General features: G+C 36.7%; 1 protein-coding gene across 5 annotated transcripts in view; it reads left to right on the top strand.

The window, feature by feature from the left end:
- NOL4 (nucleolar protein 4) overlaps window positions 1–18,775 on the top strand; it is a 187,580-nt gene that overhangs the window by 107,984 nt on the left and 60,821 nt on the right. For all 5 annotated transcript variants that reach the window (XM_074550577.1, XM_074550574.1, XM_074550570.1 and 2 more), the window contains one exon: window positions 447–730. In XM_074550577.1, coding sequence (XP_074406678.1) covers window positions 447–730 — 284 coding nt within the window. The remainder of the gene's footprint in view (window positions 1–446; window positions 731–18,775) is intronic.

Below are 18,775 nucleotides of genomic sequence, written 5' to 3'. Positions count from 1 at the left end.
CTGCACACTTAAAACCTGAGATTCTGATTTTCTCTCAGTACCATGTGCACCTCTGTTGATTTCACTAATATGTGATAGTGCACTAATGAATGTGGTATAAGAATCTAAATAGATCCATAGCCATATGGACAGCCAGATTGATCAAGGCAGACTTTATCACTTTGTCCCTAAAAATCCTTTGTGATTATCCTTTATGTACACAGTGGTGCTAAAGTGTCAGCCCAGACAATTTCCCTTTACTTAATAATATTTTATGGATTTACTTCAAGCTTTTGCTTGAAAACATGGAGAAGTGTGTTTGCACTTTTTACAGAAATTTACTGGTGCTAGTAATAGAAACAGCTTTCATTCTGTTTTGAAAAAAAAATTGTGAATATATAAATTATTTTTGAACTGGACAGAGATGATTATGTGGCATGTGACTGAAAATGTATCTTTTTTAATAGATGATTCAGCCGCAGAGAGTTTTAATGGCAATGAGACCGTGGGACACAGTTCCAATGCTTCAGGGGGAACACACTGCAGGGAGATGGCAGAAACCAACAGTAATGGTAAAACAAATCTGGAGCAGGATGAGCAGCCTCTGAACCTGAGTGACAGTCCCCTCTCTGCTCAGCTGACTTCAGAATACAGACTAGATGATCACAGCAGTAATGGAAAGAACAAATACAAGACTCTCCTAATTTCTGATCTCAAGATGGAACGGGAGGCAAGAGAAAATGGAAGCAAGGTAAGATATGTAGCATGTAGTTCAGAAAAGAAAAATATTTGTGAGGCCAAACTAAAGGTTTTTCCCAGCTAAGCACTTAATGTGATGTGTCTAATGTTTGTCAGATCATTATTTAAATGCCATACGTAGATTTGTATGCTCTGTTACACATATATGATGCCTATATACATTAAATGTATGTAGATGTATATGGGTGAATATCTATGTATAGGCAATACATTGTGCTGACACACCGGCAAAAATGGTGTAGTTCTCCATCAGACATGATTTTTATCAATTTTATCAATTTTATAATTTATTAAGAATGTTCTACATTGCCAATTTGAAAAAAAAATATATAAATATGGAGATATATATGTATGTATATTTACAGATGGCCATCTCATCACTTCTATTATGTATCTGTAGAATTATCATGGTTTAAACACAGCTGGCAACTAAGTACCTCACAGCTGCTCTCTAACTCCCCTCTCTGCCTTGGTGGAGTCAGGAGGAGAATGGAAGAAAGGTAGAACCTATGGGTTAAGAACAGTTTGACAATTGAAATAAAATAAATTATATTACTACTACTACTACTACTACTACTATTACTACTACTACTATTACTACTACTACTATTACTACTACTACTCATAATTGTAATGAAAAATAATACAACAAAAAGGGAAAGAGGAATAAAATCCAAGAAACACAAGTGATGCACAATACATGCTCACCACCCATTGACCAATGCCCAGTCAGTGTCTGAGCAGCATTTGACAGTTTCTGGCCACCTCCCCCCAGTTTATATACTGGGGAATCCTCTCTGTGGTGCAGAATATCCCTTTGGCCAGTTTGGGTCAGCTGTCCTTTGCTTGCTCCCTTCCAGCCATTTGTCCACCTGCTCACCAGTAGAGCTTGGGAAATTGAAAAATCATTAACTTGGGATAAGCACGGCTTAGCATCAACTAAAACATCAGTATGATATCAATATTATTCTCATACTTAATCCAAAACACAGCACTATACCAGCTACTAGGAAGAAAATGAACTCTTTCTCACCAAAACCTGGACAAGAATTAATCCACATAAATGTTAAGTGCGTATGGCCAAGAAAATTCCTACTAGTGAATTATCAACATCTGAAAGGAGCTGATTTGGTTTCTTCATGATTGTGTTATGCAGGCACCTAACCTGAATTAAAACTGACAAGTTTGCTTTAAGAAGCTGTAATCCCCTGAGGGCTTTTCGCTGTAGTTTCTATTGTCTGGGTAAGGAGAAGCAAGGATGTTATTTTGTAGATAAAGACAGATCTCACAGATTAAGTCAGCTAGATTACTAGGATGGTGTTTTTCATGAGGGCCTACAGTAGGGAGGGTGAAGAAATGGCATATGTCATAGAATTTAGTCATTGATCTTACTGGCCACATGTTCCATTTTTTTTTAAATTAGTATCTGATGACCAACTGGCTTACCACTTTTACAGCAGCAGTAATAGGATGTGAGTCCTGGATCCAAAGACTATTAATGCTACTCATTGGCTTTCAGTAGCCTGACAGGATAGATATACCTTGAATGGGGACATTTTTTTACAGGGCTTTGAAACAAGTGTTAAAATCCTTAAGCATACTTAGAAAGGGATAGTACATGAGTGATATCTAGAGAACAACATTTAATCATACTAAGGTTTTATCTCCTATCTCCATTGCCTGTGGAGTAAAAATGAAAACTTGTAATGATTTTGTAATTTTAGTGCCTAAGTTTTAGTGGGTAGAGCAAAGGGAGATTAAATGGGAGATTAGTCTTTCTCATGGCCATTAAGCAAATCATGTATCCCAACACTTCTCCATGAAATCTTTATGAAAAACTGTTTATCTGTATGGAATACTTTTTTTCTCACAAACTTGCATTCTCTGGAAAATATTATGACTAGCTCTAGTCTCTGCCTGTGTATGAACCCCAGTGCTGGATTTACTCAGTAGTTTGAGTTGCACAGTGGGTCTCAAATTGGCTGATATGAACAGTATCTTCTTTTGCTTCAGGGCAGATTGTTCTAATGAACCTTTTATAGGCTCATCACCCAAATATTGACAGACACACAGGCTCTTTTGCCTGAGGTAGGTTGTTGCTTGTGCCATCACTCTTGCAAATACACAAATAAGCTTGGCAAAGAGGGGGAGGAGTCTTAATGTGGCACTCATTTATAGCTAAGACAGGAACATAGCCTAATGTTCACTTTCCAATTTGAATCAATTCCAACTCAGATGCAAGAAAAATGTATCAAAAAGTGTTAAAAATCTATAATGAACTTAGATGACAATCAAAGGCATCTCATTCTTTACAAATTTTGAGGCCAGAATCGTCCCCCACATCAATACATTCTTTCACACTTGCTGTCATCCTGCCCACTCTATATTGCCAACAATATGCAGATTTATCTCCTCTTTTTGTCCTAGTGAAACTCATGTTGATGCTTAGAGTTCATTTAAGTATATGATTAATTAGATATTCAGTAAAGATTATTAAATATAGAGTAAAGAGTTCAGGAAGAACACAATCCTCAGATAAACAAAATTTGTTAGAGATTTGTAAGATGAGTTGCTGAAGAAAATATCTAGTTTCTAAATATATTTGAATTGATGGGCTAGTACTGAAGGAAGAAATATATTATGCTTCCTCAATGTCCCATTTAACCTACACAAGATGGTATTCTCTTGGGAGTCAAGACTGTGAAACTCAGGGGCAAAGGAAAGGAGCTAGGAGGATCTCTTGGCTGACATGTTCTGATAGATAGATAATTTTGTATCCACTGCAGAATTTTGATCAGAAGAAGCTGCTGAGATAAAAATGGTAGTTTTCCCATCATATTTGCTTTGAAAACATGAGAGCTAAAATTGAAATAATTATGGAAAATGGTTATTTCTTTGTGGAAGTTAAATTTTCAGAATATTCATCTTGTCCATACCTATTTTGCTATAGGGAGAATTTGTGAAAATAACAGTATTATTCTGCAAAAGGTCTTGGTAGTCAAAACAGGGATATTTAACATTTTCCTATTATAATGCCTATGGACACAGAGGACATAATTAGTGATTTTTAAGAAATGTAGGGTTTGCTTTTTTCTTGCCTGAAAAAGACTTAGATAAATAACTGGAGATTAGATAACTCTATGAACAACCACAGTATATTATTTAAAGAATGCTTGGTTCAGTTACTTCAGAATATGGCTTTTAAAACTGGTGTTAGTAGCACTCTTTAAGCAAGTGACATTTCCGTGGACAGTGTGACTTCGAATCCTCAGTTCAGGCAGTGAGTTTGTGTGGTAATCTCTTCTTTTTAAAAAAAGATCATGACCTGAGTGCAGTGGAGGGAGTTGGCAAACTCTAACAACTTTAAAATCTGATCCAAAATGTTTTACTATTTACTGAAAATTTGTTTTGCAAGGACAAAATGGGTTTTCATAGTTTTTAATGAATATATGTACACATAATTATGTATATACATTTTATATATATGTACTTTTATTGAGCTTATATTACGAAAGAGACCCTCCAGTAAGACCTAGTTGTTCACAGCAGCAGAAATTTCTACAACCATTTAGGGCTAAATTGAAGTTTGTGAAATTTTGCATAGCTGAAAAAACATATACCTAAGTTTAACTTACCTGGTCTGGGTCTTTGTATTAGAAAACACTTCTAAAGTATTCATCAGCAAATGCTCTGCATATGTGGTTGTATGAACTCAAATAGTTACATGCATATATGAATTATTTTAGATCATTACTTATGTGTGAGCCTGCTGGGTTTTTGTATGACTGTGGTGAAGTCTCTGTAGCACTGAGGTTTTTTATTGCTGTATTCTTTTGTTATTGCTACTTCCTGCACCATATATTTTATTTTGAAAAGTTATTATATAGCTTTATCTCTTCTTCATTATTTATTTCACTAAATACAGCAAGCCTCCTTGTTTCAAATGATTTTGTCTCTTTTGCATTTGGATAACAATGTTATTTTAATATAGTATGGGAAAACAGGCGTTTGAGCTCACCAGTCATACTTACATTGTGCCATTATTTTACCTGGATTAATAAATGGTTTGTTATGTCTGTATTGCAAATGGCACTCCTAATATGCAAAAACATCATTGTGGGATTTTCCAGATAGAAATATATGCTACTGATCATAAATGCCTAGGAGAGGCATTAAAATGAGGTAACAAGGACAACATACGTGCTCATTTTGACCAGATACCTACTAATTGCAAACAGCTGGCTTTTTTTCTTTCTACCAGATGAAATTTCTGGTAGAAAGTTGGACACCTTGAGTCCCTCTGGATGTATGGTAGCCTAAGTTAATATGCATTATATTTAGCTAAAATGTGAAATTGGCTTCTTGAAGAATTGCACAAGATAAGAAATGTTTCCTTTAAGTCTGGAAAGTAAAACATAGTTTTAAAGGAGAGAACAGTAAATAATGGTTGCTGCATACCATGAATTTTAATTATAATACTGAATTCTAATGTGCTTGTCAATATAGCTACAGTTGATCACCATGAGGCAGTTTTCATGTAGTCTCTAAAACTAAAATCTTTCTGTTTCTCCTGTAATGCTGGGCTTTTGAAGTGTTTCTCAACCTTTTTTCTACAGCTTGATGTAAAGAATAGTGTTATTATCATGGGCCATTTCTGTTTGCTTCCAGCAATTGCAACTTCAAACTCTTACACATTACTGTTTCAATGGATTGTATCTACACTGGCAGGTTAACCTGGCGCAGTCTGCTTTTAACTCAGGCCCTTCTCCAGGAAGGCATTTAAAGGCTGTAACCTTGTGTGGCATCTGAAAGCCAGAGCATGTATGAGGTCCTGGGTGAAGTCTGAATCTCCTGCACTATAAAATTTAGTCATCTTCAGTGATTAGTCCAGCTGTAGAATCTTGTAACATCTGTTTTGATGGAGCTCATCATTACCAAGGGAAACCAGGCATGACTGTCCAAGCAGCCTGACCTGTGTATGCAATTATACTGATAATCTGTGGTGAATCCTTCTGTTTTCCAAAAGTGCACATGAATTTAGCCACAGATAGACAACACCTATGAGGAGCAAGGCAGATCTCGATGAATTTCTTCCTCACTCTCTTTTCTTCTAAAAGATGTGATTGCATCTTAGCAAAAGGTGGAAGGTCATTCCTTAAATCCAGTGAACATCATCATATCTGACATTGTGTTTCTGAGGCAATGGAGTCACTGCCTGTCTAGTTCCCTGTGCTTCTGTCTGCAGGTTTCCTTGGGCAAATGGCCATGGTCAGAAAATAAGGAACCATATGGCTTTTTCTAAAGCAAGTGGAATCCTTAGGAATTGCAGTGCACTTTTAATTGAGGCTGATAGAAGCCTATCGAGAAACTTATGAAGTAATTTATTTTAAAAAATTGTTAATAAAATGTTAAACAGGTTTGCAGCTCCTTGAAGCAGGAGTTAAAATGAAGACTTTGGGAATTTGCATGTTATTAAGAACAGTGTTGGAGGTGTTGTTCTGGGTTTTTTTCCTTTCTTTTTTTTACTTACTAATTCAATTTTTTTTCTTTCATCATCATCATTATTTACATTTAAGTAGAATAGACAAGTTTCAGCTGAATGGGAGCATTGTGCCGTGGTTCTTATATGAGATGGTTACCTCAGCTCTAAGCAGAAGGGAAGGTGGAAAGGGCAGGATAGAAGTGTCTCCTCCTCTTTTGAGGATACCACTAAAATCTGTATGTTGGTTTTTTAGTACAAAAAGAAAATACCCTTTTGCCCATCTAGTTTATTTTGCTAAATACCCAAGTTAGGATAATCTGGATTGAGAGTTTAGCCTGTCAGAAAGGATCTTTTGATTCCATCTCGTCTCTCCTCAGAACTTGTCATTGTCTCCCTTGCTTGAAGTTGGGTCTCTTGGTATGGCATAAGAAGAAATTAGACTTTTTTGGTTTTGTTTGTTCTAACTTTTATTTCATGTTTTATTTCATTTCCATGGTCAGACAGAAAGTGTTCAAGCAATGCCATATTTTACTGACTGCTGTTTTGTTTATGGAAGTATCTTAAGAGTCTGCAGTCCAGGGGTTTGACAGCTTTATTTTATGGCTTAATTGTTAGGACTAGAAAGAGACTTAGCAGGAAATACTGTTTGCTACTGTCATAATAACTTATGAAGAGTGGAGCAAAGTCTTGTGAAAGGTTTAGAACATGTTACTACAAGTAGTGGCAAACTAGATTTTGAGCAAACAACAGCAGGAGTGAGGCAGAAGGCAAAGCCAGCATTATGAACATTCTGGAGGAATGAGATACCAGCACAAAATGAGTCTTCAGCTCCGCTAGGGTCCAGTCTGCTTTCACCATTCCAATTGTAGCACTGAGGACAGGATGGTGACATATTCCAACTTTGCCTTAATTGCTACCCAATCATTGGTTCCATCATTGCTGCTTTACACTGAATCTGTGGAAATAGTTTGTACTGAGATTTAAAAGTAAAGATGACAAAAGAAGGGAACTGAAGGCAGAATCCACCCCTGCCACCATCATGTGTAGGTGATAGGAGGCTATATCTTTATTCTTGCATCTCACAACTTTGGTGTGTGAAGGCAGGCTCAAGGGTTCTCTGTAAGTATGTATCTTCTTTCTCTGCTATGCTCAAGTTTGTGCAAAGGTCACTGGCATGTCAGTGCTTTTCTCTTCTTGGGAGATAGATATACTACAGTAGAAGATAAGCCTGTTCTCTTCTCCTGTGCATGAAGAACTTCAATTAAAGGAGAACAAAAAGTGTATGCAAGCAGTTTTGTGACTTCCTAATTCTTTTTCTGCCCACTCACCTACAAATTAACCTGTTTTTTTCTCTTTCCCAATGAATTTCTGCTTCATGCATAGGGGCTTTAGAAGTTGCTCTCATAAAGTCTGAGTCCTTTATGTTTTACTCTACTTTTTTATCTGACACCTTGATCTTACTCTTCCCTACTTGTAAAAAACAAGCAAACTGAGAAAAACACAGTTTTCTCACTCTAAAAGTCAATTGATTTGTTTTTTGGATAAAGCATCTTAGTTTTATGAAGAAAAAAAAAAGTTCTTTTTTTGCTGCTCTTTTGTAGGAAGATGTTAGAGGGCACTGAGAAGCTTTAGTACCAAAAAACTTTTGATGTTAGTTTAGTGGTTTAATAATCACTGTTCAAGTGTAACAACTATGGTTTTATAGAGCACTGTTTTTTCCAGAATTGCGTCTTCTGATTTTGGGGGTTACCCATAATAAATGGCTAAATAAGTAATTGTTTTGAAGAGCATGTTTTTCATGCCACTGCAGCTGCATGAAAAAAAAATAATAAATCAGTGTTGTCTTTGTCAGAAAATATGAATTCTGTAGCATTCTCTAACAGTCCCATTCATCAAAGTTCTTTGTCTATGATACCATCAGTTCTGTGTCTAATTCTTCCCATTGGAAGTACATTTAGTAGCAGGTTTTCATGTTCACTCAAAGCTCTTGAAAGTGAAATTGATTTCCTGCAGGGCATTCATTACAATGATGTAACTCCAGGTCAATTAAATGGAAACTGATGATGCCACTCCAGATTTACATACCTGTAATGGAGAACACAAGCTGGCTCCATATGTGTATGAAATCCCAGCTAATGTAAAGCTGGCATGGAAGAGAATAAGTTTTGATGTGATCTTTTAGAAATTTTCTCAGAGGTTTCTTTTTAAAGGAGGAAGAGCACATGGGTCAAGTAGCAGAAAGTGGTGCTCTTGATTCCAGATTGAATGTGTGTTGCTCACAGATCCAGCTGTCCATCCTCATCCACTTTTACCTTTGGAGTCTCTCGTCACTCATATTGAACAAGAAGCACTTGCTCAGGAAGGAGATGCAGGACTTTCTCCGACTTGCTTTTAGAGGCTGGACATCTGTTCAGACAAGCCAGAAAGCTATCAAGTGCCTCTGCAATCAAAGAGGTAAGGTCTGAAATTACTTCCCTCCCTGTTTACAGCCAAGAACGTTTTATAACTTATCAGTCTGGGAACACGTCTGTACCTTTCAGGCAAATTCTTGTTCACTTCAGCTGAGATTTGTTCCTGATAGACACCTTCAAGGCTGAACCTTGTTACAATCCCTAACTCTTATTTTTGTGAGGGTTTTTTTGTTGTAGTTTGTTGGGGTTTTTTCCCCATTAGGAAGGAAATTGAATTTGTGTTGAAGTCTTACCACATTAAATGATTTGCTGCTCCTTTTTCTTCTTCTGTTATCACATATGCAGCTTCTCTGCCACCTAGAAAAAGACTGAGAGCAAATCTTGCTCTTGGAAGATTAAACACTATTTGATGGTAAATTGAGCAAGATATAATGGGGCAGCAATAATTGCTACCTATTGTGATTGTGTTTAGTCTTAATATTATTTACACTTAATGAACTGTCATTTTTTAATTTTTCAGATGCTGAGGTTGAAGAGCTGATCCTCAAAACTAATCTTGGATGAATGGCTTCCTATTTGGCTACTTTCTACACATTCAACTCCTTCAAAACTATATTGTTATTCAAGAAGTTGATAATCATGAATGTTAGTCCTAATTTTTTCTTTCTGGTATTGAATTATTTTCTACATGCCAAGACGAGTCCTGAGAAAAGAGAGGAAAGAAGCCAAAGATTTTTCATCTTTAATGACATTTATAACAATATATTGATGAGATTTTAAAATAAATATAATTTTTATTAGTTGTCTTACAGATATCTCATTTGCTAATCTTTTTGTCTTGTTGAATGAATGCCAGTAGCCAAATGTCTTGCTGAATGCTTGATACACTTTCAAGCTGTGCTTTTGTGTGCTCTCCATAGCAATTGCTGGGAATAATTAATTACATTAGAACACTGAATACTTTTTTTGGAGACTTATTCAGGCAGCTGAATTTGTTGGGTGATGTGAGAGAAGTGAATAGGTCAATTTTTAGTAGAGGAAAGAAAAGTAGAATTCAACTTTAAAACTGTTTAACTAATTTGTTCTCTTTCATCTTTCCTTTTGTTGCTTGCTCTTTTTTCTTCAACTTTTCTGGTCATTCTCCTGCATCTGCTTCTGAAGATTCATGGAACACCTATCTTAAATTTTGGTTTTTATGAAAAAAATAATAGGTAAAGATAACAGTATTACTTTGCCAGAATATAGGGCTGTGAGAAATTAACTTTAATTACTGAATCTAGTCCTCTGTAAAGGGGAACCTAGATAATAGACATTTGCTCCAAGAGGATATGCAAGAATTCAATTCACATTGTCCACTGAGTTCTGGTTAATAATTTCAGCCCCATAGAAAACAACAGTGCTGCAGCTGTAATGTGCCACTGAAAACAGTGAGGAACTGGAATCATGGTTGATGTCCTAGATCCCTACAACAACAAGGGATTTGCTAGATGGATTTCCCAGATGGTCTCTAGCAGCATCTTATTCCCCGCAGAATGGGGAGTGAAAAAGAACAACTGCCAATAATCCCTATCAGTCTGCTTGAGGTTTTGTCTGCCATATGTTTCATCAAAACATCCTGCTTTGTATTTCATCTCTAACACTGACTGATTTTGAATACTTGAAAGAAGCAATTAAAAAACAGCATCTACATTAGTTATTGAGGAAGGGAAGGGATAGTGGTGTAGGTAGGCATTGAAAGCTGTGAAATGTTTGTTATGTTTATTAAACACAGTCAAAAGACAGCAATCAAAAAATTTTGCAAAATGCGTGGTAAGGAATAAGACATTGATGGTTACAAATATTACAGAATGGTATTCTTGCACAATCAGTAACAGATCCTGGAAACTGGTCTGTGAGAGCTGTGTAAACAGTCAACATTTGTGTTTCACTGGAAACTGATGAAAGGGTATAAAAATATACAGCCAAAGGTAGGAATCTGTAACTGATGTGAGTTTCCATTTCACCCATGTAAGTGTGGCATGCCATGAAACATTTTAATACTGGATGAATTCCATATGCATCTCTAGAGTTTTCCCTAAGCTGCTGCTTCTTGGAGCTCATAGTGTGTCTGTGAAATACTGCAGCTGTTGCCTGGATCTTGGCGTGGTACAACTGAATATTTCTCATAGAGATGCTGAATATTTCTCATAGAGATGCTTCCTCTCATCAGCTGCTTCGGTCAGAGTGTCATTCTCAGTGTCCCTTCACACCTATTCAGTCTGTGCTCTCCAACTCTTATCATGAATATGCCATGAGCTACTCCCAGATCTGATGGGAAATCCTACATGCTGTTCTCTTCATATACATGCACGCACACACAATACATATACACATATATATATATTCATATATTTTTTCCCTTTGTCTGATGAGAACAGTCATATCCAGTGGCCATGAACCAAAGTATGGAATCATACAGATGAACCAGGAGCATAGAAAGAGCTCATGTTGTTAAGGCACCTGCAATACAAACATAAACCTTGTGTACAGGTGTTCTAGCAGACAACAGTGCGATTGTTTTTCATGTGTGTTTTAATTAATATTGGGATGAAATCATGTATATTGCTTCTGACTCCATTTTATATTTTAGTAGAGGTCATGCAGTAATGTGTTTCCTCCTCTTGTGTTTCCCATGGCATTTGGGAATTGTCTGACTCCACCAGGAAGATCCCTTTCAGAACTATTCAGAATTTCTTCCCTCTGCTTTCTACTGTTGAGCTCCTGGGCTGCACCCTCTCAGGATTAATAAAAGAAAAGCAAGGAAAGGTGAGTTGATTTCCTTAGGGGTTACCATGAATGGCCCCAATACAGTCTGTCCTCAGTCCACAACCTCACACTATGAGCTATGCATTGGCTCTCAAAAGGACACATGGATATTCTTTGGGCCCTTTTACTTAATCAGAGATATATGTTTTTTTGGACCCCCTCTGAATGAATTTATCCTTGTCTCACTTTGTACAGTTAGTCATATGCTCTTAAAAAATCTTTTGCAGATGGAGCCCCGTGGGACTGGACCTGTTTCAAAAGCTGTATTAAATGACTAAAATAAAGGTTTTGAAAATTCCTGTTTCCCTCAGTGTGTTGCTTAGCAAGAATAGCTGTGTTTATTGGAAAAGAAGTTACATGAGTCTGTGGCATGTGTGCTATTTTACAGCCTCTTGGCTCAGCTGGGAGGTGGACACATGAAGGAATGACATACAGACATCTTTTGGAATATACTGCTTGTGTCTGTTTCAGCTTAAAGATAAGTCTCACAAGGTTGATGTTTCTCTATGCTTCATTAGAACCTTTGTAAAATCCACCTCTATTCATTCAACTAAGTGTCCACCCTGCCTTCACAAAAAACAAAATATACAGGTTTATGTAATACTGGAAAAAGATGTTGGAGTTCCTAATGGATCTAAATGAGTGACAAAACACTGAGGAGCTGAAAAATTTGCTGCATAAAGATGGAATTACCTTATTAGAGATAAAGCAGCCATGACTTCATCCCAGATCTCAGTGGTTATTGCCAATTAATAGGTTGTTGTCTCTGGAAAGCACATTTATCAAAAGACTCGGCGGATAAAACTTGTTTTTATAGGTTAGGTTGGAATTGAGATAAAATATTTTTGCAATGATTGTAACAAACCATTCATATGAAACTAGTCAATCATTACTCAAAAATATCTACATAAGGTAGGTGTTAATTTTATAAATGTATGTACTAATGAATCTGAAAGTATATGAGGCGTGATTGTGTCATTTAGGGAAATGGTGACAACTATTCTCTTCTGTTCAAGAGCTGAGTGGTCATGTTCTATGGTTCTGTGAATTGGTAGGAGTGTCTTGAATGCTTAAAGAGCCAAAAAGGCTTTTAGCACTCACACTTCCAGTTGCCTGGCCTAAGCTTTTGAGAAACCTGGCCTAAATATCTGTATTTCATAATCTTAAGTACTTAGCCCTGCATACTTCTGGTCTGAGATATAAACTCCAGGACAATACTTATTTTTACTGCACTCACTATGCCAATTCAAGATCATGCTATTAAGTATAAGAGGTAAGTAGTTTTTAAGGCTATATCTAAGCTCTGAGGAGATAATTCTTTTTCTTCTTCTTCTTCTTCTTCTTCTTCTTCTTCTTCTTCTTCTTCTTCTTCTTCTTCTTCTTTTTCTTTAGTATTAAATTGACATGGAGTATGTAGTTTGCTTTTAGTCTGTTTCTCCATTCCTGTGTTTAGATTTTGATTTTACATGATTTTTCCATATTTAATGCTTACTTTATAGCAATGCTTACAGTACCTAGAACTTATATGTTGGGCTATTTACGTGAAATAATAAACTAAAAAAGAATAGACTCTGTAAGTCTACTGTTAACTGTGAGATAGCAGAACTTTCCATGTAGTGTAGGCAGTGGCAGTCGTGGCAGCATCCTCAGAACTTTTGCTTCACTATGTTTTTCATAGTTGAAATTTTTATCCTTGAAATATATAGGTTACTACTGTGTTAATTTTTACATTTGTCATTTAACATCTATAATTTATATAGGTAATACAATCTTTAGGTTATTCTGTTTCTAATAAGATAATTCTTCATAATAACTTTATACAGCATGAATAAGTTGTTTATACCTTCATCAATATTTTAATTGCCAGAGGTTCCTATATCTAAATTCTTTGGATTTACATAGCACGCTTGGGATTCTGAAGACATCAATAAAAATAAATCAGCTTAACATTACATTGGTCTTGTGAGGCAAACATGTGTACTGGTTGGTAAATACAGGCATGGCATAATTCCTTTCCCAAAGCAAATCGATCAATTTCTCCAGAAAAGCTGGAGAAGCCATTTGTTTCTTGTGTGTTATAGCTGAACATTAATCACAGTATGAATCCTTATCTTCAGACATTCCTGTTCAGTTAAGGTAAAGAGGCAGAGTCAGCTTCAACTGAGTAGCCATTGGAAAGTTTCCTCTGGTTTTATTAGCAGAGCTAAAATTCAAATCACTGTTTTTTAATGTTTGTTTTAATTTGGGCTTTGTTGGAACCATGAGGAATACATTTTCACTGATGGTCTTGATAAATCTTTCCAGACCTCATCATAAAATCATGTTTATGTATGCCCAAGAGAGCCTATGGACTACATTATTAGTATTTGTGTGATTAAACCTTAACTGACCTAAAGTTGAATGCTTTACTTAGATTCAGTCATACAGCTTACTTGTATAGTGCATTTACTTATTGAACTGAGTATGTAGCTCAAAGTGAGGAAACTGCAGGAGGACAAGGTTGTAGAAGTATTAGAATATTCTAATTTTCTGTAGCTATTTAGCAGTTGGGTTTTTTCTTTTTAATTATGAAAAAAAGAGTCAAAGTAAAAGTTAAAATCACTGAAGCATGGGACTTCAAATCTGGATTTTCAATTTATTGTACAAAATATGAGTATGTCTGTGCATCTGTGTACCTGTATAAAGATAATTGTTTTAATTCCTCCTTAAATGTTGCTTTTTACCATACAATCTTTATTTCACAATGCACTATTTCATAAAGCTTGCTTGGCTGATTGCCAAATCCTTCTGCTGCAGGTCAGAGGCAGGGTAAGGTGCAATAGCCTCCTTCTTCCTTCCTTCTTCTTTGAAAGGGCTTTGTCACCAGGACATAACATTTTCACTGCCATGCAGCTGTTTTAGGCCTTTACTTCATCTGCCTGTTCCTCCCAATTGGCACAAATGACTTAATATTTTTACCCTCTGTCTCCTGTGGTGTTGTAAACTCCAGTTTAATCACCCTTACATGTTAATCCAAATCACCTATACTGTGCTTTGCTACATAATTATTTATTGAGAGAATTAAGCTCGAAAAGTGGATCTACTCTGTATGGTGATCTTCCCTTTATACAGGATTATCCCAACAGATGATCTCATGACTTTCAATACCTCTTCTTACACTTCTGCTACAGTATATGAAGAAAACAGCTAATAGAGGAGTCAGAAAAGCTGCCCATTCAAAATTCAGTTCATGGTCTGAGTTTTATGTACCACCACCTTAGTTCAGTGACCTTTTCTTGTAATTGCTCATTCAGGAAAAAACATCCAAACCACTCAGAAAGACAATTTATTGACTAGAACAAGTGATGAGATTGGCAGGAATAGAAGATATTTCCTATCTGATCTTGGAAGCATGCATTACAGGTCACTGCTTTACCTTTGATAAAGTATCAGAGGGAGGAAAAATTCGGAAACTGAGGAGAAAACATTATGCAGACTTGATGTAGCAAATGGCAGGGCAGGGCTGCTGGCAGCAGCAGGTCCCAGTGACCTGCAGAGAAGCAGGAGGGGGTGTGGAGGCCACAGCTCAGTGCAGGAAGGGCAGGGAGCAAGCCAGGAGCAGCCTGGGGCATTCTTGGCCCCCACTTGTTCATGGTAGAGCTCAGCTTCACTCGGGCTCCTGGGAAGGGGCACAGAGATGGGGGTCTCAGGAGAAGTGGCCAGAAAAAATAAAGTGCAATAGTGCAAGGTCCTGATGAGGGTGTGGATTAATGACAGAATAAATAAAAAAGGTCCTGATTAGGGTGTGGGTTAATGACAGAAAGTGTAAGAGCTTTTTAAGTGGTGTTGGTACAAAATGAAATGTTAACCTCAGAGCCCATTCCTCTCTCACGGAGGAGAACTTGTATTTACTCTGCAAGGGCAAATTTTCATGGGCTGTGCTCAGGCCACAGCTGGCTATCTTACAAAGTAGAGATGTTTTCTTTTGACTCTGGTGGAAAGGCAGATGCAGGTAAGCAAAAGGATGGCGTTTAATTTCCAAAATTAATGGGCCTCTCTAATCCTACCCTAAAGCCTTTCATCCTACCAGGAAAAAAAAAGAGCAGACAACATCTTACCTTGAATTAGTTAATTGAGGACAGTGCAGTTTTCAGTGATTGGATCAAGTGAAGGACCAACCATTTTTCATGTGCGAAGTTAATGGGTAAATAGTGTTTCCAAGTAGCTCCAATTATTTAAAGCCTATGAAACATGATCTCTGAAAAACATAAGGCAGAAAGCTTAAATTTGGGTCCTATGATGGGTTGTGTATCTTTCCCCTTGACTTTTGAAAGGCTGAATGGTAAATAGGAAAATTTTTTTATTTCAGTTTATAAACCTGGGGGTTTGCAGTTTTAATAACAGCTGGGATCATCCTAAAATTCATGGGGAACTTTGATTAAGCATGTAATGCAGAATTTATTAGCAATTAAAAACTACTGGATGGTCCATTTGTCATCCATGTCTTAGAACAGGACCTTGGAAGGAGGTGCATTAAAAGAAATATGTGTATGCACTGACATTCTGTTCTTATATTAGCTGACCTATTAGTCTCATAGGTTTATTTAATAGAAGCAGCTACTTGGAAAGTTAAATCTTTTAAAGAGCATCACCTTTTCAGAAGTTTTTGGTGAAAGTGATTTCATACTTTTAACAGGTTTTGTAGAATCATCAACTCATATTTTTTGCTTTCAGTCAAGATGTGAGGTTAAATGATGTTAAATAAATAAAAAAATGATCTCCCATATTTTATTCAATGCTTTGAACTTCTTAATAATTCCAGTTGTCCATATATCCAGAAAATTAATAGTATTAGAGCACATAATGCTGTGGAAGTGGCTAATAAATATGGGATTGTTCTCTGTATGGATACCTCCCACACACCCTTGTGAAATTCATTCTACCTAGAGCCATAATTTGCAAGGTATTTGTTAGATCTTTCCAAAATATAGCTTTCCATAAACATATATTTAGATGCAAAGTGTTATTTAAAGATATATGTCAGACTATTCCTGTTTTACTTATGTCCCAGGTAAAAAATGCTTTTTCAAATCTTGTCTGCTGGGAAAGTTTTATACAAAAAAAGTGCTGTTATGCTATCCATATGGTGCATTTTATTCTATCAGTGTGAGAAGGTGTTTGTTGTTATTTGTTGTCTTGTTGTTTTTTTTTTTTTTTCCAAAGGGGGTGCTTTATGCTCTGTCAGTTTTTCTGTCCCTGAATAACCTTTGAATCTAATTTCACAAGGTAGTAATCTTGACAATGTTGAGTTGCTATGAGCTGTGAAAATCTGCATTTGGCTCAAGTAGAAAGACTTGCTTTCATGAGGGAATTGGACTTTTGAGAGGCAGATACTGCTTGGGCAATGAGTGATCTCCCAGCCCTCAACACCCCACAAAGTTCTGCCCTATGAAAGTGAGAGAGATGTGGAGTGAAATGAAGAATGCATACTGGTGAGATTTGGGGATTTAGGACATATATCTTTAGGATGTCAGGTTTCTTCAGCTCTACTTTTTTGAAGATAAACTGGTTTAAATATAATATAATGGATATCTCTGTGTAGGAATCAATGAGTAGATATTAAAGCTACTTCTTTACAGGACTTGTAGAGGTAAGCTGTGACTGCCAGCACAAGTCATGTCTCTGTATTTTGTTTGTTTCCTATGGCACTGTTGAAAGCACATACTACATAGAAAAATTCAGTGGCTTGAACCCATATCATCACATTCATCTACAAACACTACTACTGGAGTTGCAACATTTCTTGACAAAGCCTAAGAGATCATGTTTGCCAAGGAAAATCAGTTTCTAAATGCTTCCACTGCTTGTGTGTTACTTTTTAATAATGGAAAACAAAGCTATTAGCATCCTATGCCACACATGAACACATCTTTGTGTTCCAATAGAGCCCTACTACAGGTACACACTAGGAAAGAGGAACTTTACCTAAGTTAACTTTGCCTTTCTGTTTTTAAAATTGATTCCTGCTCAGGCATTAATAAAACCTGCTCAGGTTTTCTGATCCAGGACGTGGCCACACAACAGAGCAGAACCAATCCCAGTTCCAGTGACAGTGATGGGAGATGTTCACAGAAAACTCTCCTGTCCCTCAAATTCTGTGCCTCTTGTATTTAAGTTTAGTAAAATGCAACAAGTGAGAGTTACATTCTATATTCCAGAAAGATCTCAGCCTGTAGATCACAGCACTGCATGCCTTGAGCTCAGAAGGGCTCTGTGAAAGAGGAGACTCATGAGCACCTAGCGTAGGCAGTTGCACCACGAGAGGGTGCAACTAAAAATAGATCTTCCACTTTCTAAAAATAGATCCATAGATGAGTTCTTTTAATTTTAAAAAATGTTTTCTATTTTGGTTTCCTCTTTGTTCTTTAAATTTTATCTGTGGTAGCTAAGGATACTATAGTAGTCACACAAAATAAGAAAACAGGTAGAAAGGGACAACAATCTATAAAACTTTAGTCCAGCTCAGATCCAGATTTAAAGTTTTCAGCTAGTTCTCTTCATATGATAAGCTGACTTATCATAATATCAAATCCCTTTTGCCTGAATTTAGTGGCAGGATGTGGAAGATTAAATAATTTGGGTTGGAGAATGATACAAAGCAGTTTTTATAGCTGTTCAGTTCTCCACAGTCAGGTACAGAGTTATGATATCAATATGAGAAAATGCATGTATGCTCTGATTTATTTAATTTTTCTGGCATAATTCTAGCTGGTTTTCCTCACAGAATTCTTCCTCTACAAGAAGGTGGATTGAATGTGGTCTTTGGCGAAGGTGGAGTTTTGCCAAATAGGATTTTATACTCAGCTTTATACTCTGATAGGGGAATTCTCCATGGCAGGGTTGTGATTTAGTTACCTAAAGGGAATGCATGTAACTAAGTGGTCCCAATATGCACAACTCAAGTTATCTTTCCTAATAGAAGGTAAATATTTTTATTGTTAATGAGTTTGAGCCTTTACAGACCAGGTCTATTAGATCATCTTGGAAATTTCAGTGCTGCTTGATGGCTGTATGGTTCCCTCTAACTGAGCTCCAGGTACCAAGTGACAGAACCATTTTGCAGTAAACAAAGTTTATTCCACTACAAAAAATCATAGAGAGTACTAGGGCATGGCATCAAGTTGGTAAGTGCAATTTCCTTTCTAAGCAGCAGCTGTTCTGGGAGCTTACAGTGTGCCATGCCATCCTGGAGGAACCTGGCTGATTCTCTTCTCACAAGCTTGAGAGTTTAACAGGCAACATATAAAATCTCAGGGCTCATTTATGGCCAGACCAACCAAAACAGCTCACTTTTGAATCA

This window comes from Zonotrichia albicollis, chromosome 1, assembly GCF_047830755.1.
Source record: "Zonotrichia albicollis isolate bZonAlb1 chromosome 1, bZonAlb1.hap1, whole genome shotgun sequence".
Taxonomy (NCBI): Eukaryota; Metazoa; Chordata; class Aves; order Passeriformes; family Passerellidae; genus Zonotrichia; species Zonotrichia albicollis.
The sequence above is the reverse complement of the archived record's forward strand: the minus strand, read 5'-3'. Positions and strand labels throughout refer to the sequence as shown.